Source organism: Saimiri boliviensis, chromosome 19 (genome assembly GCF_048565385.1).
Source record: "Saimiri boliviensis isolate mSaiBol1 chromosome 19, mSaiBol1.pri, whole genome shotgun sequence".
NCBI classification, from domain to species: Eukaryota; Metazoa; Chordata; class Mammalia; order Primates; family Cebidae; genus Saimiri; species Saimiri boliviensis.
In genome coordinates, this window is record NC_133467.1 from 25,044,805 (window position 1) to 25,072,163 (window position 27,359).

The 27,359-nt window shown below is 41.3% G+C and overlaps 1 protein-coding gene across 1 annotated transcript in view; it reads left to right on the forward strand.

The window, feature by feature from the left end:
• The window catches only part of ADCY10 (adenylate cyclase 10), an 88,857-nt gene that overhangs the window by 11,521 nt on the left and 49,977 nt on the right, over window positions 1–27,359 (forward strand). Inside the window, exons 7-13 of the mRNA XM_074389674.1 lie at window positions 1,711–1,799; window positions 10,415–10,606; window positions 13,093–13,211; window positions 13,784–13,860; window positions 15,910–16,099; window positions 19,289–19,344; window positions 25,055–25,208. Coding sequence (XP_074245775.1) covers window positions 1,711–1,799; window positions 10,415–10,606; window positions 13,093–13,211; window positions 13,784–13,860; window positions 15,910–16,099; window positions 19,289–19,344; window positions 25,055–25,208 — 877 coding nt within the window. The remainder of the gene's footprint in view (window positions 1–1,710; window positions 1,800–10,414; window positions 10,607–13,092; window positions 13,212–13,783; window positions 13,861–15,909; window positions 16,100–19,288; window positions 19,345–25,054; window positions 25,209–27,359) is intronic.

Here is a 27,359-nt window from a genome sequence, read left to right on the forward strand (position 1 = left end):
TGAGTAGCTGGGATTACAGGCACATGCCACCACACCCAGCTAATTTTCATATGTTTAGTAGAGACAGGGTTTTACCATCTTGGCCAGGCTGATCTTGAACTCCTGACCTCATGATCTACCCGCCTCAGCCTCCCAAAGTACTGGGATTACAGGCATGAGACACCATGCCTAGCCCGCAAACATTTTGAATCATTTTTTCTCATCATTTATGTACAGGTCTGGAATATTTTAGATGTTATAAATAGTAGATTGTACTTTTACAAAGCCACAATATGTAGTGGGGTAGGAAGTGGGGAGACTGTACAAACACTGATCAGGAAAGGCCAAGAACCTCAGATGTTCCAGAGATCAAGGAGAAAGCCTCATGACATTACCCACTTCTTGAGCTTTACCAGTGCCATCTCCTGGGTCTTAATGGTATCTTCTATTAAAGAGTTTCTTTAGGCCTTATTTTGAGCACCATAATACTGCAATGCAATTCTTTTTTTCTTTTTCTTTCTTTTTTTTTTTTTGAGACAGAATCTCACTCTGTTGCCAGGTTGGGATACAGTGGTGCGATCTCGGCTCACTGCAACCTCCACCTTCTGGGGTCAAGCTATTCTCTTGCCTCAGCCTCCCAAGTAGCTGGGACTAAGGCATGCGGCACCATGCCTAGCTAATTTTTAGTAGAGATGGGGTTTCACCATGTTGGCCAGGATGGTCTCAATCTCTTGACCTCATGATCTGCCTGCCTTGGCCTCCCAAAGTGCTGGGATTACAAGCGTGAGCCACCATACCTGGCCTACAATGAAATTCTGATGTAATAACCACCTGGAGTTAGTGCAGGACTTCATCGGTTGAATCCTCTACAAACTTCAGACACCAGCTGCAAGCTCTGGGAACATCAAACCACGGGAACTTCTGACCAACTGCCTACAAATTTGGAGATCCCTTTAAAATGCCCTCAGGTTCAAAAATTCACTGAAATGACTCACAGAACTCAGCAAAGTGCTATACTTACAGTTACGGTTTTATTATAAAGGATATAAATTAGGACCAGCCAAACTATAAAAAGCCACACACACATTTTTTTCACATTATCATTCTCTGTCTCCCTTATTTTTTGATTTCCTCAAGCTCATTCCTACCATCTCTTATCAGTCTAACCTAGAGCTTAAACTGTCAGCCTCTACAGTGAAGGGAACCATAGAGATCATGAAACTCAACTACTTTTTCCCCAGCTGAGGAAATAGGAGGCAACCAGGGCAGCAAAGTGACTTCTCAAGGGTCACACAGTGAAGTGGTATCAAGCCTGAGATCAGAAGCTAGTCTTCTTAATATTATTCCTGCTGCTCTTCCAACTCTACATCCCCTTCCTTCTGTGACCATGCTCCTCCCTTGTCATTCCCTCATTTGTTTGTTCCCATCTCCTGTTGTACTAGTTGTAAACCAAGTTCAGAAGTGAAAATCTCCCTAAGTTCCAAAGCATATGTCATTTTGAACAGGGTTTTGAACTACATGTGACTGAATTTTGGGAAACCTGCAACCTCTGAGAGTTCTTCTTTGGATTACCCCTGCCCTTTCAGCCCCTAGGTCTCCCAGCATCTCCTGACAACTGTAAGGACAGGACAGCCCACTGCCCAAGGGAATAGGGACTGGGAGTCTCCTCTCACTAGCACTGCAGAGCCAAGCTTCCCTCTCTGAACCTGCATCCTCCTTCTGCCTTCTTAGATATCCTGAGGCTTGCATGCACATTGAAGCCTGATCCTGAACTGGAGTTGTCCCTACAAAAGTATGTGATGGAAAGCATTTGGAAGCAGGTATTTTCATAATTGAATCTATTGGCTTTGGGGATGTCAAGGATCTGGACAACTGGAATTTTAAGATGTAAGAAAAAAACCCAGCAGCTGTTAGCAAATAGTAAAATGTCCCATTAAAATAAAAAGACATTCTTTTTTCTTTTTTTTTTTTTTTTAAGACAGAGTCTCAATCTGTCACCCAGGCTGGAGTGCAATGGTGTGCTCTAGGCTCACTGCAACCTCCACTTCCCAGGTTCAAGCAATTCTCCTGCCTCAGCCTCCCAAGTAGCTGGGGTTACAGGTACGTGCCACCACACCCGGCTCATTTTTGTATTTTTAAGTAGAGATGAGGTTTCACCATGTTGGTCAGGCTGGTCTCAATCCCCTGACCTCGTGATCCGCCCACCTCAGCCTCCCAAAGTGCTGGGATTACAGGAGTGAGCCACTGCACCTGGCTAAGACATTCTTTTTTCTTTTGAGACAGAGTCTCGCTGTCACCCAGACTGGAGTGCAGTGGCACGATCTCGGCACACTGCAACCTCTGCTTCCTGGGTTCAAGCTATTCTCCCGCCTCAGCCTTCCAAATAGCTGAGACTACAGGCATGCACCACCACACTCAGCTAACTTTCTGGATTTTTAGTAAATAGAGTTTCACCATGTTGGCCAGACTGGCCTCAAACTCCTGACCTCAAGTGATCTGCCCGCCTTGTCCTCCCAAAGTGCTGCGATTACAGGCATGAGCCACCATGCCGAGGCTAAAAAGACATTCTCTATGTGTCATTTTTCAAATCTCGGTAATTTTAAAGAGGGCATTATTCATCATTATACTGTGACAACAGGCATAAACTAGAACTGTGTTGCCTTATATAATTGGGCAGATGGAAGCTGTTGCAAGCATATGAGCTCATATGGGCACCCTCTCTATATGACACATAGCAGAAGACTTCAAGTGGATGAACACTGGTACACTCTTTCTCCAAGTCATTTGCATTAGATCTTAAGTTTTGAGATTTAACAACACAGGTAATTAGAATACTCTGAGCTACTTCCATCCTCCAGTGTTTTCTCTTTTTATTCTCTTAATCTTGGTTCTCTCAAATTTATTAATCCATGTGAATTATAACTGTCTCTTAGCACTCACCATATGCTAGTCACTCTGCTATTTCACAGTCCTTGGTAGATATTTTTATCCTCACTTTGTATGTATAAGAATATTTCCACTATTCTTCACAGTCCTTGGTAGATTTTTTTTTTTTTTTTTTTTTGAGACGGAGTTTCGCTCTTGTTACCCAGGCTGGAGTGCAATGGCGCGATCTCGGCTCACCGCAACCTCCGCCTCCTGGGTTCAGGCAATTCTCCTGCCTCAGCCTCCTGAGTAGCTGTAATTACAGGCACGCACCACCATGCCCAGCTAATTTTTTTGTAGTTTTAGTAGAGACGGGGTTTCACCATGTTGACCAGGATGGTCTCGATCTCTTGACCTCGTGATCCACCCGCCTCGGCCTCCCAAAGTGCTGGGATTACAGGCTTGAGCCCTTGGTAGATATTTTTATCCTCACTTTGTATGTATAAGAAAACTGAAACCCAGAGGGCACTAGAACCTTTCCTGAGGTTGTAAAGTAAAAGATACAGCTAGGATTTAAACCCTGGTCTGTCTCAATTCTACAATTTTGACACAGGCTATCTACCCTCCTAATACATGCCTGCTTTAGTTCTTAGTCCATCAAAATGCTGTTGTGTCTTGGAGGAAATCTTTGTAAGGAAGGCCTGTCCAGTGGGTAGCTGCCTTCATAGAGTAAATTGGAGAGGTATCAGAATGCACCCTTCCACCTCCAGCCCATTGTAAAAACATTACCTCTAGTGCCTGCAATTGCTTGACTCTTCATGGCTTTCGACGCTTAAAAAAGTCTCCCCATGCTCCTCTGGCCATTCTCAAGAGATATAATATATTATGCTTCTTTGTTTGCAACCAGCCAAAAGCAAGGTCTTTAGCACTGGAATATTAGATGGACTCTGTGAGTCACTGGGAAAATTCCAGGTAGGAAAAATGTTTACCTGGTGAAGAGGTACAGCTAAGAGGGTTGAAAACAAGACCAAAGACAACCTTGTACAACTTTACCAAGGCCAGCCCCTGCACCTAAAGAAGAACGGTCCTTAAAGATACTGCGGTCTTTTCCAAGCCAAAACTCAGAATATATCATCTGACAGAAGCTTTTTATTTATTTGTGAATGCTTTTATTTGAAAAATCAGGGCCAGGTGTGGTGGCTCATGCCTATAATCCCAGCACTTTGGGAGGCCCAGACAAGTGGATCACTTGAGCCCAGGAGTTCAAGACCAGCCTGGGCAACATGGCAAAACCCTGTCTCTACAAAAATACAAAAATTAGTTGGGTGTGATGGCGTATGCCTGTAATCTCAGCTACTTGGGAGGCTGAGGTGAGAAGATCACTTGAGCAAGGAGATGGAGGTTGCAGTGAGCCACGATGGAGCCTTTGCACTCCAGCCTTGGGAACAAAGCAAGACCCTGTCTCTAAAAAAAAAAAAAGAAAGAAAAAACTCAGTGTATCAGTTAATTAGAAATTATTAAATCCCCTTATATAAAAAGAATAAAATTACATGAAACTAGGACCATCCTAGGCAGTCAGGAAGCATAACTGCATTATTCCCTATACCAGTTCCTTCTTTAGTCTAGAAAATGTGCTTCATGTTGTCAGTGGAGAATCTGACACTTCTGTGGGAGAAAGTGCAGTGATTTTTCCCCATTGGCTTGCTATGTACTTAATTAACAAAATTCACGGATGATAATTGGCAGGGATAGTTTGGGAACACTCTCCTTTCTTTTCCCTGTGCCTGTTTTGGGTAGGCTTGGAGAGAAGAGGGGACCTAAATGAAATATACCACCCCAGAGGGGCAGGAGTATGTGGCAAATTAAATGTTGGATGAGGAGTCTGGAGATTTGGGTTCTAGTTTGCTGGGTCCTTATGTGACCTTGGGAAAACTGTGTTACTTCTTCACACATCAGTTACCTAGTCAGTAAAATGGGGATAATAATAGTGATTTCATTTTGTTTAAACATAGAGTAAAAGAGAATGTGAAAACATTCCAGAAGGTTGAATTACATAGCATGCTATCCTTATCCCTAATTAGAAAAATAAGACAGTCAGACTCCCAGATGGCATCTGTGGACCTGCCTGGGGCCTGGGGGAACTCGTCACCCTGAGGGGAATGATACAAGCCTGGCTGGCTTTTCCACCTGTTGATTGTAGAGCCCTGAGGCCTTGAACAAAAATAGGTGGTAGCCTGATAGTAATCACAGTGGGCCTTGGGCAATATCCAGTCTGTGCTGGCTTCAGTTCTGACCAATGCAATCCCAGTGATCGTAGCCACAAGGGTGCTTGTGTGACCCCACCTCCAGCTCCAAGCAGCTCAGCACAGAGAAACAGAGACTCGTTTGTTTGGGAGAAAGTAAGGGAAGAGAACAAAAGTCTCTGCCTGGTAATCCCAAGAATTCTTCTGGATTTTTTTTTTTTTTTTTTTTTTTTTTTTTAAACAGTGCCTTGCTCTGCTGCCCAGGCTGGAGTGCAATGGTGCAATCTCAGGTCACTGCAACCTCCACTTCCCAGGCTCAAGCGACTCTCCTGCCTCAGACTCCTAAATAGCTGGGATTACAGGCATGCACCACTGCACCCAGCTAATTTTTGTATTTTTAGTAGAGGTGGGGTTTCAACATGTTGGCCAGGCTGGTCTTGAACTCCTGACCTCAGGTGATCCACCTGCCTCAGCCTCACAAAGTGCTGGGATTACAGGCATGAGCCACCGCGCCCGGCCCAGCATTTCTAGATGCTAACAGTGAACAATCTAAAAAAGAAATTAAGAAAATAATTTTGTTAACAATAGCTACAAATAAAGTACCTAGTAATTAACCAAAGAAGTGAAAGATCTCTATTATGAAAACTATAAAACATAGATGCAAAAAATTGAGGAGCCCCCCCCCACCAAAATGAAAGATATTCCACGCTCATAGATTGGTAGAATGTCCATACTACCCAAAGCAATCTACAGATTCAATACAATACCTATCAAAATACCGGTGACATTCTTCACAGAAATAGAAAAATAATTCTGGCCGGGCGCGGCAGCTCAAGCCTGTAATCCCAGCACTTTGGGAGGCCGAGGCGGGTGGATCACAAGGTCAAGAGATCAAGACCATCCTGGTCAACATGGTGAAACCTCGTCTCTACTAAAAATACAAAAAATTAGCTGGGCATGGTGGCACGTGCCTGTAATCCCAGCTACTTATGAGGCTGAGGCAGGAGAATTGCCTGAACCCAGGAGGTGGAGGTTGAGGTGAGCCGAGATCGTGCCATTGCACTCCAGCCTGGGTAACAAGAGCGAAACTCCGTCTCAAAAAAAAAAAGAAAAAGAAAAAGAATTCTGAAATTTACATGGAACCACAGAAGACCCAGAGAAGCCAAAGCTATCCTAAGCAAAAAGAATAAATCAGGAGGAATCATATTATCTGGTTTCAAATTATACCCAGAGCTATAGCAACCCAAATAGCATAGTACTGGCGTAAAAACAGACACATAGACCAGTGGAACAGAACAGAGATCCCAGAAATAAATTCATATGTCTACAGTGAACTCATTTTTGACAAAAGAGCCAAGAATATACATTGCAGAAAAGACAATCTCTTCAATAAATGGTACTGGGAAAACTGGATATCCATATGCAGAAGAATAAAACTAGACTCCTATCTCTCGCTGTTTACAAAAATCAAGTCAAAATGGATTAAAGATTTTGAGACCTCAAACTATGAAACTACTACAAGAAAACATTGGAGAAACTTTCAAGGACACTAGAGTGGGCAAAGATTTCCTGAACAATACCCCACAAGCACAGGCAACCAAAGCAAAAATGAACAGATGGGATAACACCAAGTTTTAAAAGTTTCTGCACAGCAAAAGAAACAGTCAACAAAGTGAAGAGATAGGATTAAATATTTGCAAACTACCTATCTGACAAAGGATTAATCACCAGAATACATAAGGAACTCTAACAGCTCTATAGAAAAAAAATCTAATAATCCAATTAAAAATGGGTAAAATATCTGAATAGAAATTTCTCAAAGGAAGACATACAAATGGCAAACAAATATGTGAAAAGGTGCTCAACATCATTGATTATCAGAGAAGTGCAAATCAAAGCTATAATAAGATTATCATCTCCAGTTAAAATAACTTTTTTTAAATATATATATGGAGTTTCGCTCTTGCTGCCCAGGCTGGAATGCAATAGCACAGTCTCGGCTCACCACAACCTCTGCCTCCTGAGTTCTAGTGATTATCCTGCCTTAGCCTCCTGAGTAGCTGGGATTACAGGCATGCACCACCACATCCAGCTAAGTTTGTATTTTTAGTAGAGACAGAGTTTCTTCACGTTGGTCAGGCTGGTCTCAAACTCCCAACCTCAGGTGATCCACCTGCCATGGCCTCCCAAAGTGTTGGGATTACAGGTGTGAGCTGCTGCACCAGGCCAAAATGACTTTTATCCAAAAGACAGGCAATAAATCCTGGCCAAAATGTGGAAAAAAGGGGATCCTTGCACACTATTAGTGCTAATATAAATTAGCACAACCACTCTGGAAAACAGTCTGAAAGTTCCTCAAAAAGCTAAAAATAGAGCTACCATACAATCTAGAAATTCCACCCCCAGATACATACTCGAAAGAAAAGAAATCAATATGTTGAAGAGATATCTACAGTCCCATGTTTATTGTAGAGCTCTTCAAAATAGCCAAGACTTGGAAGCAATTTAAGTGTCCATCAACAGAGAAATGGATAAAGAAAATGTGGTACATACACACAATAGAGTACTATTCAGCCATTAAAAAGAATGAGATTCTGTAATTTGCAGGAACATGGATGGAACTGGAGGTCATTATATTAAGTGAAATAAACCAGGTACAGAAAGAGAAACTGCACGTTCTCACTTATTTGTAGGAGCTAAAAATTGAAGCAATTGAACTCATAGGGATAGAAAGTATAAGGATGGTTACCAAAGACTGGGAAGCATAGTGAGGGGTGAGGAGGAATGGCGGATGGTCAATGAGTACAAAAAATAGAAAGAATGAGGAAGTCCTAGTATTTGCTAGCAAAATAGGGTAACTATAGTAAAAAATAATTTAATCACTGATATGGTTTGGATTTGTATCCCCTTCCATGTTGGGGTGGCTGGCAAAATGTTAACCATTAGGAAAAGTTATAGATTGTAATCTCGAACCTTTTGGAAGGCTGAAATGCCTTTACTGAGGCATGCTGAAGGCAGCCGCCTCATTAACATTAGCATAGGAAAGAAATAGAGACAATCAAAGGCTTTACCCCACATCCCTTTGTCTCTACTCTGAACTGTTTACTCATGTAAACTTTGTGCTGGATGGTCCTCTCAGGGAGAGACCAAAGGGGAATTACCTGTTAATAATGTTTACTCTGTGTCCCCAGAACCTAAAGCTTTTATCAGTTGTAAAACCATTCTCTTAACCATGTTAATTATCCACAAGTGTGTTAACTTAGAACCTCTATTGTAAAATCTATGGAATAAAAGTGTGGATGAACAGAGAGTCTTGGTTGATTGGTTGCATTTCACACTCTGAAAGCAGCCAATGGCCATCCCTAGCCCACTGGTATCACTCTAATGGTGTGAGAGTGCATTCATTCATCCATCATTGAGTCAGGGTCTGCAGGCCAGACTTCTGCAGGTGGTGGTCAACATCTCACTACCAAATCTCATGTTGAATTATGATCCTCAGTGTTGGAGGAGGGGTGTGGTGGGAGGTGACTCGATCATAAGAGTGGATTACCCCCTTACTATTCTCATGATAGTGAATGAATTCTCACAGGATCTGGTTGTTTAAAAGTATATAGCACCTCCCCCTGCTTTCCTCTGGCCATGTAAGACATGCCTGCTTCTCCTTCGTCTTCCACCATGATTATAAGTTTGAGTCCTCCCCAGCCATGCTTCCTGTACAGCCCATGGAACTGTGAGTCAATTAAACCTCTTTTCTTTGTAAATTACCCAGTCTCAGTAGTTCTTTATAGCAGTTCGAGAATGGACTAATACAATCATACATTTTTAAAATAACAAAAAGAGTATAATTGGATTGTTTGTAACACAAAGGATAAATGCTTGAGGGAATGAATAAGCCATTTACCCTGATGTGGTTATTACATATTGCATGCCTGTATCAAAATATCTCACGTAACAAGTAATCCTGTTAAAGATCAGCTGTCAAAACCATAGTATGGAGAATGTTATTCAGTTGCATTTGCATAACTAATATTAGCATATAAAGATTTACCAATTTATTTCTTCCCAAATAACATCTCAAAATATATGATTTCAGGATGAATGGACCACTGAAATATGCATTCCTATGACTATTCAGTGGTTAGACCAGTCATACTGGCAATTAAAGTGGTCAAATCATTAATGTAATCTTTGCAACCACAGATGCATTAGTAAGTCAATGTCTTTCAACAGATAAAACCCTCTACAATGCTTTGTCATAACAAAGCCACCTAAACTCTGTGTAGTGCTTCACATCCAGTTTATTCAGCAATATCACCTTGATGAAAGTTACAGAAGCATAATGAGCTCATGGAGTTCATTGCTAAGTTCATAGTATTGTCCAGTTACAACTTTAAAACAAAAAATATTTTAAAAACTAGTTCATAATGTGCTACATGAGCTAAAATTCTACATTGTTACAAAATGTTACCACTGTATGGGTTAGTTTCTTAGTAAATCACTTTAACACCAACAGTAGCATCAATACTGTATCTTGCTAATTTGACCACTGTACAGTAAACCATTCAGTTAACCCTGTCTCATTATGCAAAATAAATCATTTCATGATATTATGTAACCAGAAGTGCTATATCCAACAGTTCCTGGGTTAAATCAAAGTTGACATCAACACCAAAAACAAATATAATTAGGCAGTACTAGAATGGCAGATAGGTAGATAGATAGGTAGATAGATAGATAGATATAAATCTATCTATGCTTTCAGCAGATGCCACAAATAATTTTTCCATGTAAATTAAATAGTAAAATCTTAGCACTAACTTGCCAAGCAACAGTATTTCCAGCTAGAATTTTATCTGTAAAGCTTGTTTCTTCTCAGAACACATAATTTCTGCTGTACTCAATAGATTTTAATAAACCTACCATCTGTAAAAATATGTCTCTCTCTCATGTAACATGTAAATATATACATCTACTATAGACTTAAAAAAATTAAAATTTTCAATTTTTTTTTAAATAAGAGAGCCAAAAAGAACAGTAGTTCTTTCCCTTATTGCAATGGCTCATATTGGCATGAGGGAGCCAGCAGTTGGGGTAATGGAGTGGTTGCTGGCCAAAAATTAGCACATACGTGAGTCCCCATTGCAAGAGAGGGATTTTGATTCTATTTCCATCTGCCTGAATTCAGGCCTGCTGGCTCTGCCGTGTTGTATCTCACACATTCTGAGGTAGACATTCCCTAGATGATTACGGGTATGAGGTGGGGGCGGAGCTGGGGGAGGGACACTGCCAAGGACACCTGCTACAGAAAGCTGCTCTCTCCTTTGCAGATTGATGACAAACAGCTTCAGGGCTATTTGTCTGAGCTTCGCCCAGTGACGATTGTGTTTGTGAACCTGATGTTTAAAGACCAAGACAAAGCAGAAGAGATAGGCCCAGCCATCCAGGATGCCTATGTGCACATCATGTCTGTCCTGAAGGTCTTCCGAGGCCAAATCAATAAGGTCTTCATGTTTGACAAGGTAAGTGTGAGCTATGGGATGGGAACCTACCAATAGTTTCAGGTTAGCATTCATGGACAAGTATACTGGTGAGCCAGAGAGAATAGATTCTAGAAATTTAACCTAGAGGCCAGGCGCAGTGGCTCATGCCTGTAATCCCAGCACTTTTGGAGGCCTGAGGCAGGCAGATCACTTGAGGTCAGGAGTTCAAGACCAGCCTGGCCAACATGGTGGAACCCCATCTCTACTAAAAATAAAACAAAATTAGCCAGGTGTGGTGGCATGCACCTATAATCTCAGCTACTTAGGAAGTTGAGGCAGGAGAATGGGTTGAACCCAGGAGGCAGAGGTTTCAGTGAGCCAAGATCGAGCCACTGCACTCCAGCCTGGGCGATAAAGTGAGACTCAGCCTCAAAAAAAAAAAAAAAAAGGAAATTTAACCTAGAAATCCAGTCTTTATTTATAATTATAATAACTTCTATGGTGGATATTGCGCTTATTATGTGCCAGGCACTGTTCTCAGCACTCAACGTGTATTGGCTCATTTCATCCTCATGACCACTCTGAGTAGTAGGTACTCCTGTCATTATCCGCATTATGTAGATGAGGATGCTGAGACAGAGAAGAGGATACCAGGACAAGGTGAGATTACATTTTCCTCATGATCATCCAGCTAGTAAGGGGGAGGCTGAGATTCAAACCCAGGCAGTCTGCGGTCCCTGTCTGAGCTCACTATGCCAGGCTACCTCTCACTACACGTAAGTCTCCAGCCCAGCACATGGTGTATTACCCAGGGGTTTCCGGTCAGGAGTCTAGTAATCTTCACACCCCAGAAGCTTGTTTCCAAGAATGCTCACTTGCCATGTCAACACCTCCAGTTCCCCTTTTATTTCCATCCATGGAAGGGAGGGGACTCCCTCCGGCTCCTAGGTGTTTTCACTCTGTTAATTCAGAGGAAAGCGATGTGATGAAGAAATGACCACAGGTGCATATGTGAGAACTGATTTCCCATCTCAATCGTTTTTGTGTATTAAAGCAGAGCACTTAATTACTGCCCCACATCCACTCATTCACTAATTCAACAAGCATTTATTGAGCATTTCTTAGAAGACAGAAAGCTAGGGCTGGGCAGCAGAGATGAGTAACATACACATTGCTACACAACCAGGCAGGAAGTACTCATTCCACATGAGATAAACTAACTCTGTGTTATGGGAGTTCTGGGAAAGGGACTACTTACAGCCTGGTGCCTCCAGTATTTTCTTCAATATTGACTCGTGAGTATCATAAGAAAATAGTGAATAATCTAAGAGAAATCTTTCGTGTCTTACAGACATGGCTCCAAAGATTCCTAGCTGTTAGACTTAACGAGTCATTGAACTTCTCTGAGCCTTGATTTATTCCTCTTTGAATGGGGATAGTATTTGCCTCAAATGACTGTGGAAAGTTTTAAATAATGTAGTATGTGAGAGGCACTTTGATGTAATGCCTGTCTTAGAGTCAGCACTCAATAAATGAGAGCTGCCAATACATTACTGGGGGAATCAAAAGCTCTTGTCAAGCCACTACATAAAGTTTCAGGCAAAAGGACTCTTTGCTTCCCCCAAAGGGGTTGCCCTCTTTACACACGCCTGGAAGCAGGGTTTCCCCCTTCATGTGAAGCCAGATCCCAGTCCCTTTTAAGATCTAACAGTTGATGAAATTCTTTTGAAGAGGGTTAAAGAAAAGGAGGTATTTTAGTGTTTTTTGCATTTTATCAGGATGTAACATGTCAAAAAGTCAAAATTTTAATCCATCGCCCTTTATTCACAATACCCTTTTCTTACGGACAACAGCACCTGACTGAGGTCATTTTTTTACGTGACTAATACTACAAATGCCAAGCTTTAGAGTTGAATCATTGCTTGGAACAGTTAGCTTTATGATAAGAAAACCTACTCACAACCTAAGCATTTATCCCTAAGAATGATAACAGTATCTGAAAAGTGCTTTCTGGTTTATGACTTTTTGAATATATATAACGCATTAATTCTTTTAGCAGCCAAAAACATCTCAGCAGCTCTACAGTATATCCATTTTCAGATTGATAAACTCAAGTTCCTAGATTATAATTGACTTCTCTAAGTTTCCACAGCTCAGAAACAGCTTGAGAACAGAGACTTTCTGATTCCAGAGCTGGTGTCTTTTCCACTGCTCTGTGCTGCTGCTTCATAGACTTAAACCGAGCACCTTGCCACGTGGGACCTTGGCCACAGGAGAGAGTAGGCCAGAGCATGCACACAGATAGCTCAGCCCTGTTCACTGTCTCTGGAGCAAAAACAAGCCCTTCTATCAATGGTGCAGTAGAAGTGATTGAAGTGTACTAAAAATAAAATACTGTGAGAGAAATCATGATGAAATCTGATTCCGAAACTGAAAATTGTCTCTGGCTTTCTGTTGAGCCTTCTTGCCAGTCCAGTTTAAAGCACACTGTCCACAACCGTGGTTGCTGTCTCTCTCCGTCACAGGGCTGCTCCTTCCTCTGTGTCTTTGGCTTCCCTGGGGAAAAGGTACCTGATGAAGTCACTCATGCTCTGGAATGCGCTATGGATATATTTCACTTCTGCTCTCAAGTCCACAAAATCCAGTGAGTATTGACCCTGGCCCACCCAGTAGTCCCTGACCCTTTTGAAGCATAAGTAGGGAGGGCATGCAGGGAACAGGAAAGAAAGAACAATTAATTAAGAATTTAGTCCTGCCGGGCGCGGTGGCTCAAGCCTGTAATCCCAGCACTTTGGGAGGCGGAGGCGGGTGGATCACGAGGTCGAGAGATCGAGACCATCCTGGTCAACATGGTGAAACCCCGTCTCTACTAAAAATACAAAAAATTAGCTGGGCATGGTGGCACGTGCCTGTAATCCCAGCTACTCAGGAGGCTGAGGCAGGAGAATTGCCTGAACCCAGGAGGCGGATCCAGCCTGGGTAACAAGAGCGAAACTCCATCTCAAAAAAAAAAAGAGAATTTAGTCCTGTATCTCAAACTGTTGTTCCTCCTTCGCGTCTCCAGGCCACGTACAAATGCCATAAACTAAGTAAAATGGGTAGAGAAAATCCTTTCCCACCCTTTGCCAACCCATGCATTATTTCCCACCCTTCCCACTTTTTCTGCACTCAGTATCTTTATCTCTTTCCCTACAAATCTTGTCTCCCCTGCACCAGAACTGTATCCATCGGTGTTGCCAGTGGGACTGTCTTCTGTGGGATCGTTGGACACACTTTGAGACATGAGTACACAGGTGTGCTGAGTCAGCTCATCTCCACTTTTAGCAAACACAGCACCTTGCCACTGGGCTTTGTGGAACGAAGCACAAAAATGAGTGAGACATGAGCCCTGCCTTCAGAAAGTTTATCCAGATAAAGCCAAGCCCTGGAGCTCTCAGTGGTTGCAGAGTGTGCATTTCTGGGGCTATGCATGAGTATGAGAAATACGTAGTCATGGGAGGAGAGCAGTGGGAGGCTATATGCTGTTGGAATGAGGGGCTCTTATAATAATTTCCTGTTAACATTAGTTACTTCTCTTAATTCCTGGAATAAGTTAGAACTCCTTAAAAATTATGAATATTGGCCGGGCGCAGTGGCTCAAGCCTGTAATCCCAGCACTTTGGGAGGCCGAGGCGGGTGGATCACGAGGTCAAGAGATCGAGACCAGCCTGGTCAACATGGTGAAACCCCGTCTCTACTAAAAATACAAAAAATTAGCTGGGCATGGTGGCGTGTGCCTGTAATCCCAGCTACTCAGGAGGCTGAGGCAGAAGAATTGCCTGAACCCAGGAGGCGGAGGTTGCGGTGAGCCGAGATCGTGCCATTGCACTCCAGCCTGGGTTAACAAGAGCGAAACTCCGTCTCAAAAAAAAAAAAAAAAAAAAAAATTATGAATATTGGCTCGGCGTGGTGGCTCACGCCTGTAATCCCAGCACTTTGGGAATCTGAGGTGAGATCAGGAGATTGAGGCCATCCTGGTCAACATAGTGAAACCCCGTCCCTACTAAAATGCAAAAAATTAGCCACTAAAAATGTGTGCCTGTATTCCCAGCTACTCGGGAAGCTGAGGCAGGGGAATAGCTTGAACCTGGGAGGCAGAGGTTGCAGTGAGCCAAGATCGTGCCACTGCACTCCAGCCTGATGACAGAGCAAGACTCCATTAAAAAAAAAAATTATGAATATTGGTATTACTGAAAAATAAGAGAGCAGTAATAAGTAAATATCTCCAGATTTCACTACTTTATTACTTCCCTCTTCAATCCTATCAGTGTTTATGATTTTCAGCAATAATGCATCTAAAATACTGAATATATGTAAAATACCAAAATAGTTATGTCTGAAATGATACAATGTCTGAGATTTTCTTCAACAGTACACAGGGTGGGGAATGTATGCGGTTGAAGATGGAGCAGGATTAGCCATGGGTTAACGGCTTGTTGGGATGGGGTGATGGGTATATGGAAGTTCATTATATTTTATTTTATAGTCAAATTTCTCCACAATAAATAGTTTTTTTAAAAAGTATCTTGTTTGGAAGTATTCAAGCTTATGGCAAAGTGACACATTTGCTACCTTATTTGTAGTAATATAATTGAGGGCTTACAAGCAGGCAGCTGCTGTTCAAAGTGATAAACATGTATTAACTCATTAATCTTCATAAACTACCCTCTATGATAGATACTATTATCATCCCTATTTTATGGGTTAGAGAACGAAGGCATGGCAATTATTTAAAGTAATTGTCCCAATTAATTTGCACATAGTAGTTAGAGGTAGAGCTGGTGTTCAGCCCTGCACAGTCTGCCTTCAGAGCTTTGCTTCAATCCTCCATGCACACATCTTCTAAGGCCGTTCACTAAATCGAGAAATTGACAAATGAAGGTTCATTCACAGGAGCATACAGACACAATTTTGTGTGTCACATGGGGATCAGTACCCCAGGCCCCAGCTTGCGCTTGTTCACCTTGTAGCCGAAGACCAGTTTATGCCTTCTCTGAGAGACTTCAGTCCTGTGGTCACCCCACTTACAGAGCCCGCTCCATGCTCAAGGCCCTTCCATCCCTGAGCAGGTCATTCTCTTGGCCTCCCAAGTGAGGCAGAAACTTTGTTAATGGCTACCTCCCTGCATATTTTGTTAATAGCCATTGGCTGAATATGGATCTTGAGGCTAGACTTGTGTATCATTTATGAGAGGCAAAGGGAGTAAAGGGTAAAAATGCTATTTGGAGACAGTATGTTTCAGATTACGTTCAGTTCAATGGCGGTTATTTCCCTGATCTTTCACTTTCTCTTTCTTGTTATAGTTATTGGTCAAAAAGTCAACATAGCTGCCAGGATGATGATGTACTTCCCAGGAATTGTGACCTGTGACTCTGTCACCTATAGTGGCAGCAACCTACCAGCCTACTTTTTTAAAGAGCTTCCAAAGAAAGTTATGAAAGGTGTTGGAGATTCTGGACCATTCTATCAGTGCTTGGGCCTTAATGAACAAGTGTGAGTGTGGGGCATTAATTTTGGAAGTATATTTTAGTAAAGAAGAGGGAGAATTATGATAGCAAAGCGTCAACCGTTTAAGATTTGGAGCTAATTCAAGAAGTTGAAATCTGTGCTTTCCCCAGACCAAGGCCTAGACTTCAAAATCCTTCATCTTTTCTCCATCCGACTGACATTATGGCATGGTGGAAGATCCCATTCTCTCCTCAGATCTGAGAATCTGAGGGGTGACTCTTCAAAGGTTGTATAAACCAAAGAATCCTCCCATCTGAGTATCTATTTACACACAATGGACCCAATCCTCAACTGTTAAATATTTACTAATGATACCAACCATATGCCCAGGCACTGTTAGGGTTAGAAGAGTATAAGATATTATATCTCCTCTAAGTCTTTAGAGAAATACATTCCCCAAAATCTCAGTATAGATTTGTGGGTGTTACTTTGAAGCTTAAAATCCTTCAGTGGCTTCTAGTCATTTTCATGGTGATGATCAAATTCTTTGCAGTGATATACAACCTCATCTCTTCCTGTGCTCCCTCCTCTGGGATGTTTAAGTAGATTGTCCTCATCAGCACCCACCCATCCCTGGTCTACTGGGAAAATCACAGTCAATTTTTGAAACCCAGCTCAAGGGTTTCATAGACATTCCTCTATGAATTCTCCATCTCAACTAGACAGTTAAGCTCTTTCCTCCTTTGTCATCCTTTTTCCTCTTCCTTTTTTCCTCTGACAGCATATATCTATAGTAGAGCACTCCTCACCCTATATCACAATTATTCACTTGATATACTTTTCACTTGTTACACTGTGAACTCTGAAGATACTAATTATTTATTTATTCTTATCTCCCCAGTGGTTGGTATTCCGTAGGTCCTCAATAATGATGAACAAATAAATAGCATGGAAAGCAGAAAGTTGTTATTCTTTATATTAGCAAGCTAGAATCGAGGTCTTCAAGGGTCAGATAACAGAATCAGGGCTGCAGTTGGGTCAAGGTGTCTTTATTACTCACTTCAGTATTCCTGAGGCTTAGCACTGTGCTTGGCATATGTAGGCCATCAATAAAGTGCAAGTTGAATAAATGAATGAATAATATTTTTAATATTTATTAAACATCAGTTACTTTATCTCAAAATGTATAATTAAGTCATTTTTTTTTTTAGATGGAGTCTTGCTCTGTCACCAGGCTGGAGTGCAGTGGTGTGTTCTTGGCTCACTGCAACCTCTGCCTCCCAGGTTCAAGTGATTCTCCTGCCTCAACCTCCTGAGTAGCTGGGACTACAGGCATGCACCACCACGCCCAGCTAATTTTTGTATTTTTGGTAGAGATGGGGTTTCACCATGTTGGCCAGGAGATGGTCTGGATCTCTTGACCTTGTGATCCGCCCACCTTGGCCTCCCAAAGTGCTAAGGATATAGGCATGAGCCACAGCACCCAGCCAATTTATTCTTAATATTGACTATATGAGATAGAAACTATTAAAATTTTCATTTTATAAATTTGAAAACTGAGGCTCAGAGATGTTAAAGGACTTGTCTATGGCCATTACTGAGCAATGGAGCCAAGATTTAGTCACAATAATGTGGCCTTACAGGCAATCACAAAGCCTCTGTGGTGTGCAAAAATAAACATTTATTTTTCTCACAAATGTGGGATTCAATTGTTCTTGGCTGGATTTGGTTGATCGTGTCTTGCCTTATTCACATGCCTGGGGTTCAACAGCCTGTTGGCCAACCTAGGATGGCCTCAATTTGTATAACTGGGGCAATTTGGCTCTACGCATCTCATCTTCCACCCGGCATGTTTGTCCCAGCAATATTGGAGGACCAAGAGAACAGGTCCAATGCAAAAGCATTTTTCAAGCCTCTTCCTATGTCTATGTTTGCAGATATTCCATTGACAAAAGCATCCACAAGGCTTGAGTCCAGAACGAGAGGACTCTGCCAAGTTACATAGCAAGAGGCATAGAACAGGCACTGGGGCCATTAATGCAGTCGGTTTACTATGCAAACCCAGGACTACATGATCCCAAAGCCTGCACTCTTCAAGATTTTTTTTGGTACCATCTCTGTAGATAAAAGAGTGTATACACATACAGTTATGAACAGGGCCTAGTTACTGCCCTGAAAATTCACAATCAAGTAGGGAAGACCGACATACAGAAAGTTAGCTGTACGTTACATGGGAACCTTTGATATATGCTATAAGAGAGGCATAACAAAGTAGTATTGTAGTTCAGAGAAAGGCATAATGCATTTTGACTAAAGGGCTTCTTCGAGAGATAGTACTATGGAGTGAGCAAACATCTGCAGCCTGGCCTACGTTTGGATACTGTCAGTATCCTGTATTACCACATGCTATGGGAACTTGGTAGCTAAACGCCTTGTGCCTGAATTTCCTCACTGGTAAAATGAACTTAATAATAGTACTTCTTTGTTGGTTTGAGATGGAGCTTTGCTCTTGTTGCCCAGGCTGGAGTGCAATGGCGTGATCTCGGCTCACTGCAACCTCCGCCTCCTGGGTTCATGTGATTCTCCTGCCTCAGCCTCCAGAGTGCTGGGATTACAGCACCACACTAGCTAATTTTTGTATTTTTAGTAGAAATGGGGTTTCACCATGTTGGTCAGGCTAGTGTTGAATTCCTGACCGCAGATGATATACCCACCTCAACCTCCCAAAGTGCGGGGTTTACAAGCATGAGGCCTTGTGCCCAGCCAGTAGTACTTTTTTACAGTGTTTTTGTCAGGATTTTAAAAATGATGCATATAAAAAGCACTTTGCGCCAAACACATAACGTGCTCAAAAAAGGTACGTTATTATTGTTTGAGCAATTGGTGGAATCTTTGCAGGATGTGTGACTCTGCCCCACATTAAAGTCTACTAGGTCATATAGCAGGTGTCTGATCTCCCCAGAAAGGGGTTTCCTCTACCAGTACAGAATCAACAAGCATTTATTGAACAATATGCCAGTACTATGGTAAACAGATGCTATTTGAGTTCTTTGGAATTCAAGTAAGACTTTCTCCTCCTTTCTCCTTCTTTCGGTATTTGCAACTCTTGAGTCAGGGGATAGACTCTTGTTAGCGATTAAGAAGGAAACTTTCTGGGAACTAAGAACTAGTCACTTTTGCTCTAATATTTCCCTGTTTTGAATCTAACATCTGTTCTTTTTTTCTTCTCTTCAGCATGGTTGGTGTGTCGTACGTCATCTGCGACAGAAATGAGGGCGGCCCTTTGCTTGGTAGGTAGTAGGCCTTGATTTTAAACTTCTTTACTAAACTATAACAAAACCTGCAGAAAAGTACATCAATGATAAGTGTGTGTTTAATGAATTATCACAAAATGAAAACATAATCATCATCCAGGGTAGGAAATAGAAAAAGAGCAATACACCAAGATTGCTCTTTCCTACTTCCTTTCCCCAAGACTTCCAACACCCTTGATTACTTATGCCTGTTTAAAAAATTCATACAGATGGAATCATACATTGTATAATTATATATGCCTTATATCTACTTTCTCTTACTCAATGGTATGTTATATAATTCATCCATATTGTTGGGTGTAGCTATAATTCATTCTCTGTAATTACTATGTAGTATTCCACATTTATACATATAAAACAATTTGCCCATTCTGTTGTTGTACAACATTTAGGTTATTTCTAGCTTTTGGTTCTTATGAATAATATTGCCATTAGCGTTCTTACACTAGTCTTTTGGTGAACACATGTATGCATTTCTGTTGAGTACAATGTAGGAGTGAAATTGTTGGGACAAAGAGCGCAATTTTGGGAGATGATGCCAAATGGTTTTCCAAAGTGCTTGTATTTATATATATGCTGACCAAGAATGTTAAGAGAGTTCCACTTGTTCTTCATCTTTGTCAATAACTTAGTTTTATCAATCTTAATCCTTTCAATAATTCTGTTGGGTATATAGTGGTATTTTATTGTGGTTTCCATTTGTATTTCCCTAATGTAGTTGAGCTCCTTTTTCATAAGTTTATTGGCCATTTGGGTTTATTTATTTATTTATTTTGAGGCAGAGTCTCACCCAGGCTGGAGTGCAGTGGTGTGATCTCATCTCACTGAAACCTCCACCTCCTGGGTTCAAGCAATTCTTGTGCCTCAGCCTCCTGAGTAGCTGGGATTACAGGCGCCCACCACCATGCCCAGGTAATTTTTATATTTTTAGTGGAGATAGGGTTTCACCATGTTGGCCAGGATGGTCTTGAATTCCTAATTTCAAGTGATCTGCCCGCCCTGGCCTCCCAAAGTGTTGGGATTACAGGCATGAGCCACTGCCCCAGCCCAAACCTTTTTCTCAAAGTATCTGTACAATTTTTCACCAATTTTTCAACTGGGTTGTATTTTGATTATCTTTTGGAATTATTTACACATCCTAGAAATGGGTCTTTTGTCATTTGTTTGCACTGTATATCACTCTTCCAACTCTGTGCTTGCCTTTTTACTCTCTCAATTACACATTTAATAAACAGAGCTCTTAATTTTAATGTAATCAAATTTACCTGTCTATTATAGTTAGTGCTTCTGTCTGTATCTGAGATATCCTTTCTCACCTACAAGTCATGAAGATATTTTTCTACCATTTTTTTCAGAAATGTTGTTTTTACCTTTTATATTTAAGTCTACAATCAATTTGGAAGTGATATTTTTGTGATTCCTGGTGATAGAGACCTTATTGTATAAGAGATAACTTGAGATTAGACAGGGGAGTTGACCTAAAATGAGGCAAGGATATACCTATGAGAGAAGAGACCCAATAAAGATTGGCCTGTGGATTCCAAAGGCAGCCACTTCTAGCAGCACTTGTAATTTCCTTCTGTCAGATACGAACATCCCTGAAAGTCTTATCATAAGTTAAATCTTGGTCCTCACTGTGATAGGGCAATTAAGAGAAGGCTCTGTCTCACACTTTGGAGAAATATCAGGCCACAGTCTTGGTGTCAGCAGAGCCTAAAGGAGGGTAACAGTTCCAGACTGCAAAAAATGCTTGGGCCAGCAGAAATGCCCAATTTTCACTTCAGGCCCTTTTCAGAATCAAGCCAATCACTTCATTTAAGTCCAGATTCCCAAACTCCTTAAGCTACAAGAGAGAAGGAATACCCACTCTCACCCTTCTTTGAGGCCTTTTCATCCTGGGATATGCTTATTTTAATGATTGACAGCAATGGAATCCTAACCTTCTTTCTACAAGATCGCAGACCCAATACAACAGTCACATTAGAATACATTATGTGTATATTTCTTTTCTTTTTTTTTTTTTTTTTGAGACACAGTCTCGCTCTGTCCCCCCGGCTGGAGTGCAGTGGCGCAATCTTGGCTTACTGCAACCTCCACCTCCCAGGTTCAAGCTATTCTTTTGCCTCAGCCTCCCAAGTAGCTGGGACTAGAGATGTGTGTCACCACACCTGACTAATTTTTGTATTCTTAGTAGAGGTGGGGTTTCACCATGTTGGCCAGGCTGGTCTTGAACTCCTGACCTCAGGTGATCCAGCCACCTCAGCCTCCCAAAGTGTTGGGATTACAGGTGTGAGCCACTGAGCCCAGCCTATGCGTCTATTTCTCAGTCTGATCTAATTGTCTTTTTGCCCTGATTCCACCAGTATGACATAAAGAACAGGCCCACATACCTTTCCTTGAAGTTTTAACCAAACACAGATTGTCAGAGGCTAGCAGCATGGGAAATGCCATTCTTTCACAAGAACTGCTATAAATGAAATTGCAACAACATGGTTGACAACAAAACTATAATAAATAAATTGTGTGATATTATGCTCCTTATGTTCCTTAGAAAAAGGTTCTATTTTAATAATGAGGCCCACAAATTGGGTGTAATTTAATAGAATATAATTATATTCATTTGTAATCTAATGAAAACAGAGAAAAAATTTTATGTTAATAATGCATTTAAATAGTCATTAAAAATAGTAACACAACAAACTACACATCTATAAATTCTAAGGATATTTCGATAGCATCCCTGAAGTGGCTTCTGTCAAACAAAAAATAATCTAGATGCTCCCTGGAGAGAATGGAGCTGCTTTTGAAAAGTTGAATAAAGTGGAAAAAGCATGCTAGGATGTAAACAATGTAGGCAAGGTAGGTAGGGATGAACAAGGAATGAAAAATTCGCTAAACCAAAACACTCATTCATGATCTACCTAAATAGAAGTGTCAGCTCAACAGTAAAAAGTCTTACTGGTAAGAAAGTATGGTAATACAAACAATGTTTAAGAAAGTAAGATGAAGCCGGGCGCGGTGGCTCAAACCTGTAATCCCAGCACTTTGGGAGGCCAAGGTGGGTGGATCACGAGGTCAAGAGATCGAGACCATCCTGGTCAACATGGTGAAACCCCGTCTCTACTAAAAATACTAAAAATTAGCTGGGCATGGTGGCGTGTGCCTGTAATCCCAGCTACTCAGGAGGCTGAGGCAGGAGAATTGCCTGAACCCAGGAGGCGGAGGTTGCAGTGAGCCGAGATCGCGCCATTGCACTCCAGCCTGGGCAACAAGAGCAAAACTCCATCTCAAAAAAAAAAAAAAGAAAGTAAGATGAAAGTTAAAAAAGGAAAAAAAAGTACAAACCTATTTCACTGGCTTCTCCAGCCTGGGTAACACTTAGTGGCCCTCCTCACCCAATCTAGTTTTAATTTATTACTCAATCACTTCAACTCTGTTCTTACAAAACACCCTAGATTCTGTCAGCCCCTTCACTCTGTCACATCCACCCATCAAGGCTTACCCTAGTTGAGAGTGAGCTTAGGAAATCCAGTGGATCTATGATCAAAGCCATTAGGCCTTGGGCACCTGACTTCATTACTCCAAGCCCATTTCCTCACTGGTAAAGTAAGAATTACATCACTTACCTGACATATACATAGATGGAGTGCTTGGACATAATCTACACTAATAATCTCCTGTCTACTGTTATTCTCCAATAAACTTCACTACTTGTCATTCCTAAATTAATTAATTAATTGTGGCTTTTTAGGGTAAAAAAAAAAATGCATACAACAGTCCCTGATATTGACACTTTGCTTAGATAGAAACAAGGCGCATGCTGGCCAGGCGCGGTGGCTCAAGCCTGTAATCCCAGCACTTTGGGAGGCCAAGGCGGGTGGATCACGAGGTCAAGAGATCGAGACCATCCTGGTCAACATGGTGAAACCCCATCTCTACTAAAAATACAAAAAATTAGCTGGACATGGTGGCACGTGCCTGTAATCCCAGCTACTCAGGAGGCTGAGGCAGGAGAATTGCCTGAACCTGGGAGGCGGAGGTTGCAGTGAGCCAAGACAGCACCATTGCACTCCAGCCTGGGTAACAAGAGCGAAACTCTGTCTCAAAAAAAAAAAAAGAAAAAGAAACAAGGGGCATGCATTTTAAGTTAAAGAGACAACCCATTTTAGAATCCAGCTAAAGGTCCTACCTGTAGGTGTAGCACTATGCAGCCTTTTAAGCCTCATCTTATGAGTTCCTATGTGAGCTCCAGGCCAAAGAAAAAAGATCTCACAAAATTGAGGTTCAAATGCATTTTCAGAAAGGGAATATTTCACTCAAAAGAAGCAATACAATCTGCTAAGTAGTTCTCACTAATCCTTACTCAGAAATTTATATTACCAAGCAAAGCACTTAGCTTCTTTTTATTAAACATCTACACTTGTATTAACAGTCCTTCAACAAAGACATTAGCTAATACCTGTATATTATCAGAGCAAAGAAGGAATAGTTGGCTCTGAATGAGTCTCCAACTTTTTTGACAAAAATTGCTCACTGCTTAGAAATTACAATTCTTCCAGCTCCTTCCTGTCCACCCAGATTGCAAAGACTGTGAGCTGAGTTTCAGATTTCAGCCTGGGCATCCTGTTACAGTATTTAAAAACACACAAGAAAAATAAGGATTGTAACCCAAAGTGATTTTTTTTCTTTTTCTTTTCCAAGTTTTCCATATTTTCTACAGTAAGCATATGTTAGTTTTATAATCAGAAAAAATCTACAATTTATTTTCATTAAGAATTTACATTACTTTTATGATAGAAATAATCTATACATGATTTCTGAAGGCAAATTGAATTTTATTCCTGGCAAGGCTTTTTGTAGACCTAAATTAGTATAGTTTTCATTTATAGAGGGCAAGTTTTCTTTATTACAGAATCAGAAGTAAAATTATTTTATCCATAATTGTTTAATGTAGAAAACTTAACTTTGATAAATTTATTTCCTAATGTAATAGTCTACAGATTACTTCTAGTGTGTTATTTAAAAAAACAAGCTTTACGTAAGTTAGATAGCCTTGGCTTACTACTTCCTGGTTGTGTAATCTAAGCAAATCTGAGTTTTCTACACTATAATTAAATGTTATAATGAGCATTATAAGAATAATTTCCCTCACGGCCTCTAATCAAATAACACTGCAAAACCACATGGTTAGCTAAAAAGCTCCCGGGAAGACTTAAAACATTTTGAAAGTTCATAGGGCTTCAAGAAAGTCTGAACAATGCCATGGAAATTTCAAGGATTTTTTTTTTTTTTTTTTTTTTTTTTTCGAGACAGAGTTTCGCTCTTGTTGCCCCGGCTGGAGTGCAATGGTGTGATCCCGGCTCACTGCAACCTCTGCCTCCTGGGTTCAAGTAATTTTCTAGCCTCAGCTTCCTGAGTAGCTGGGACTACAGGCACCCACCACCTCGTCATTTTTTGTGTGTGTTTTTAGTAGAGATGGGGTTTCACCATGTTCATCAGGCTGGTCTCAAACTTCTGACCGCAGATGATCCACCCACCTCGGCCTCCCTAAATGCTGGGATTACAGGCGGGAGCCACCGTGCCCAGCCCAAGGATATTTTTAGAAGTGTTTTTATGTGTTTTTTAAAATATCCGTAGACTATTTTATGTTGATGAGTTTGCTCTTTTTTAACACTAAAAATTACAGGACGTGATAAAGAGATCAAATACTTCATTGATACTATGAATGAATTTTTGATGTCTAACAGCAGCCGAGTCTTAATGTATGAGGCATTAACGGGATATGGAAAAAGCAAGATACTTACGGAAATTGGATACCTGGCCCACGGTGAGAACCACAGGTAAGTGTCTTGGAATAATCATTCAGTGTGAACTCAGAATCCCGATTTATCTGGATGTTTCTCTCCTTCCTATAATTTGCCTTATGTAAATTATCCATAATCTACATTTATTGGGTCCCATGACCCTTGTGCTAAATAGGTAACTAACAATAAACATACAGAACTAAGAAAAAGAGAAACTGGATTGGCCCATGGATATCCTGATTTAATGCCAGGTAGGGCTTGGTTAGTCAAAGGTTTTTAAGTAGTCCCAATAGTCAGACAGATAGAGAAACACTGGCATAGATGTTGAGATCAAGGCTAGATTTGGTCTGCAGAACAAATACATAAGTTTATTTAGCTAGCTGACAGGGAATCACTAGTTCAAACTATTTAGTCCTGAGACTGTGGGATAGAGAATGACAGGTCTTTGGATTTTTCCCTGGAAGATAGAGCTAATATACTTGACTCATGTTTATTTATTTTCATATAAGGAGTATTATGAGGGCTATCTTTGGGACAATCTGTTCTACTTCCTCATGGAAGTAGTTAATACAGTATTAAATAACAGTAGTGATGACCAGGACAATAAGGATGATGTCTCAAATCTTTTCCCCATCTAACCTAAACAGTATGAGGGGAAAATGCTTGTTAATCTATATTATTTTTAGTTGTATCTCTATATCTCTATCCCACATTAAAGTCAGGCCTGAGAAAGGCCAGTTTTAAAACCTCTTTACCATAGCTGAGGGGATAATTCACAACAGTCAGAAAGCATTTGCTTATTTACGTATTCAATCATTTATTGAATTCCTACTATGTTCAGGAAGTACTAAGTGCTGTATTCATTAGCCAGGGCTACTGTAAAAAAGTACTATAAATGGGTGGCTTACAATAGAAACTTGTCTCATAGTTCTCAGAGGTAGGAGTCTGAGATCAAGACATTTTTTTTTTCTTTTCTGGACCATGAGGAAGAATCTGTTTCATGCCCGTCTGCTAGCTTCTGGTGGTTGCTGGCAATCTTTGATGTTCCAAAGATGGCTTGTAGAAGCATCACCCTGATCTCTGCCTTCATTTCACATGGCATTCTCCCTGTGTGTCATTTGTGTCCAAATTTCTTCTTTTTCTAAGGGCATCAGTCATATTGGATTAGAGGTCCACCTACTCCAGCATGGTTTCATCTTAACTAATTATATCTGCAACTACCCTGTTTTCAAATAAAGTCATACTTTGACGTCCTAGAGCAGGCGTCTCCAAACTATGGCCCAAAGGCCACATGCGGCCCCCTGAGGCCATTTATCCCCCCCCCACCCGCCCCGCCGCACTTCAGGAAGGGGCACCTCTTTCATTGGTGGTCAGTGAGAGGAGCACAGTATGTGGCGGCCCTCCAATGGTCTGAGGGTCAGTGAACTGGCCCCCTGTGTAAAAAGTTTGGGGACGCCTGTCCTAGAGGCTAAGAATATAACATACGAATTTTGTGGGGACATGTGTCAACCCATAACAAGTACCAAAGCCCTGAATATGAATAAAGTCGATCTCTGCTCTTAAGGAGCTCTCACAGAAGAGGAGGAGAGAATAATGTATTAGTCCATTTTCACACTGCTATGAAGAACTACCTGAAACTGGGTAATTTATAAAGAAAAGAGGTTTAATTGACTCACAGTTCCACATGGCTGGGGAGGCCTCAGAAAAATTGCAATTGTGACAGAAGGCAAAAGAGAAGCAAGGAATGTCTTACATGGCAGCATGAGAGAGCGAGCAAAGGAGGAAGTGCCGAACTTTTAAACCATCAGATCTCATGAGAACTCCCTCAATATCATGAGAACACCATGGGGGAACCACCCTCCTGATCCAATCACCCCAATAACCTCCCAACAGGTCTCTCCCCTGACAGTCGGGGATTACAATTTGAGATGAGATTTGGGTGAGGACACAGAGCCAAATCATATCAAATAACAATATAAGTAGAATATAGTGAGGGCAATGATAGAGACATGCGGTAGAGAATTGTGGAAGTTCAGAGGAGAAAGGCTATGTAGCCAACCTTGGGGCATCAATGACAGTTTCCAGGAGGCTACACCTGAGCTAAGACTTAGCTCATCATCAGCTGAGGGGCAGTAAGAAGTGATGGCACTCTGGGCTGAGGAGACAGCATAAGCAAAGGCATGGAGA